The sequence below is a fragment of the Palaemon carinicauda genome, chromosome 17, assembly GCF_036898095.1.
Source record: "Palaemon carinicauda isolate YSFRI2023 chromosome 17, ASM3689809v2, whole genome shotgun sequence".
NCBI lineage: Eukaryota > Metazoa > Arthropoda > Malacostraca > Decapoda > Palaemonidae > Palaemon > Palaemon carinicauda.
This window is the reverse complement of record NC_090741.1, coordinates 51,616,831-51,619,330: the sequence shown is the minus strand read 5'-3', so window position 1 is coordinate 51,619,330 and position 2,500 is coordinate 51,616,831. Positions and strand designations below refer to the sequence as shown.

The following is a 2,500-nucleotide window of genomic DNA, read 5'->3' as shown; positions in this document are numbered from 1 at the left end:
TTATAATTACTAGCTAGCTAAGCTACAACGCTAGTTTGAAAAGCAAGATGCTATAAGCCGATGGGCTCCAACATAGGAAAATAGCCCAGTGAGGGAAGGAAATAAATAAACTACAAGAGAAGTAATGAACAATTAAATAAAATAGTTTAAGAACAGTAACAAGATTAGAATTGATCTTTAATATATAAATTATATAAGCAATAGGAGCGATAGAATGTGACCTCTTAGATCTATAGTCGCTGCAGAGATTCCGGTCGAAATAAGCCCCTCCCCCTGGGGACGTCATAGCCAATCATGTTGTGTTCCCGAAATAAGCCACACCCCCTGATGACGTCATAGCCAATCATGTTGTTTCTCACGTGAACAGCACTCACAATACATCCCCTTAAAGTGATTATGAGTCAGTATAGTTTGAAATCTGTAAGGGGATGTATTGTGACCCCTAGGGATTGGCTATGACATCATCAAGGGGTGTGGCTTATTTTGCCCGGAATCTTTGTGGTGACTATAGTACATCATCCTGCCATCTAACCTGCAGGGATGGACACGTTGACGTCATCCAAAACAGCCGACTTCTTCTTGTTGTCCCAAGTGAAGACACCACCTTGAATGTAGGCAGCTATGCCCCGACCTTCATTTTCCAGGACTGTGGTGAGAAAAAACGATTAAATTTACTAGCTAATTAGTTGCATTACACTACTACTACTACTGGTACTACTACTACTACTACTATTAATGCTACTACTAATGATAATAATACTGGTGCTGCTACAAGTACTGCTATTATTGCTCCCGTTTCCGCAACTATGGTCCAAAGATTTTAAGTGGACCGATTTGACAAAGCAAGGATGTATCTATGATCACTGATTTTACTGCTGTTACCGTTATTACTACTGCTTTTAATGCTGCTACTACTATTACTACCCTCTACTAATAGTGATAATAGTAAATATTGTCAGTGTAGTGACCAGTTATGGAATTATGGATTATTTATGCTGCCACTCACATTAGATAAATATTGCCTAAGAAGGCCTAGTAGCCTTTTATATTCAACGGATGTGACGTAATAATAATGATCATAAAATAGATAATTAATAACCACAGAAGAACCAAAAGTAAACCAAGAAAATAAAACCAGAAACGTCAGCAAAAACAACAAACATAAAAAAAAAAAAAAACAAGGACGCAAATTCACTTACCACTCTTCCTCTTCTTCCATCGTTCGAACTCCCTCTCCTCCTCCGAATCGCTGCTACAGTTCTCCCAGCTGCGGAGATTCTCCTGTTTTCCCTCTCTTTCTTGCAAGACCAAGCCGAGCCAGTGGGACGCATTCGAATACGTTGATGATGGCTGAGGGATGCGTGAAAAATGGATGTCTTACTTATCTTCTATTGGGTATTCAAACTGATTATAATGATTCGTTTTATTTATCTCTGCAGGGTTCTTCATTATTGCTTTTTCTTCTATTTTTGTAAGGGCTGGTGTATATTCTTATACTTACATACACAAATACAGTATATATATATATATATATATATATATATTTATATGTGTGCATGTATGTATATATGTTGGTATGTATATGTATAGATATAAATCTATATATATACATATATATATATATATATGTGTGTGTGTGTGTGTGTGTATACATACGTATGTATATATATATATATATATATACACACATATATATATATATATATATATACAGTTATTCCGACTTTTCTGGAGATGAACAAGTAAGGAAGGAAGAAAGAGACTTATTACATACCCTAGTGTCTTCCATGAGCTGCTCCAAGGGAGTAAATTTGGCACCTTTAAGAATCTTCTCATCCTTGGAGTTTCTCGGACTTTTACCCGTTTTCGATAACCTGTCCTTTGGACCCCTGAATATAATGGATACCCTCGGGGTCTTAGGCCCTTCAACCTCCGGGAGACTAAAGAACTCCTGAAGGCGTTGTGCGCTACTCTGGAAGGATATCAATAAACTGTGATACCTTTATTTTCCTTCTGCACATGAATTCAAGCTTCTATTCAAGCTAGATTTAAGTGAAGATGAGGAGATTCAAATCTAACCCAAAAACCCTTAATTCAAGAAAATTCTTTACAGCAGAGTACAAAACAACTTTTATATCTCTCCCAGTTGGTGAATGGATAAGCCATTGCTAATTCTGTGTCAAACAACAAAAAGCATAGTATTGAATTATTTGGCCGATAGTTATCCATAACATTGAGTGAATTTGACATTATGAAGTATATGTAATTTAATGTTTAAAACAATAAAAAGTCACAAATGTTGATTGACGAAAAATCAAATATATATGTGTATATATATAAAGTTTATTTAAATCAAATTTAAAGGAAAGTGCTCTAATAAGAGTGATATTGACATTATAGAATTACATGGCATAGTGTTAGAGAGCATAAAAACTTACAGGTATCAATTGATAAAACATTTGAGTAAAGAGCTTTAATAAAAGCAAATTAGGAAACATAA

General features: G+C 35.3%; 1 protein-coding gene across 1 annotated transcript in view; it reads right to left on the bottom strand.

Moving 5' to 3' along the window:
• The window catches only part of LOC137656356 (ATP-binding cassette sub-family C member Sur-like), a 28,667-nt gene that overhangs the window by 21,295 nt on the left and 4,872 nt on the right, over window positions 1-2,500 (bottom strand). The window contains 3 exon segments of the mRNA XM_068390528.1: window positions 533-646; window positions 1,200-1,350; window positions 1,775-1,972. Of these exon segments, the coding sequence (XP_068246629.1) occupies window positions 533-646; window positions 1,200-1,350; window positions 1,775-1,972 (463 nt within the window).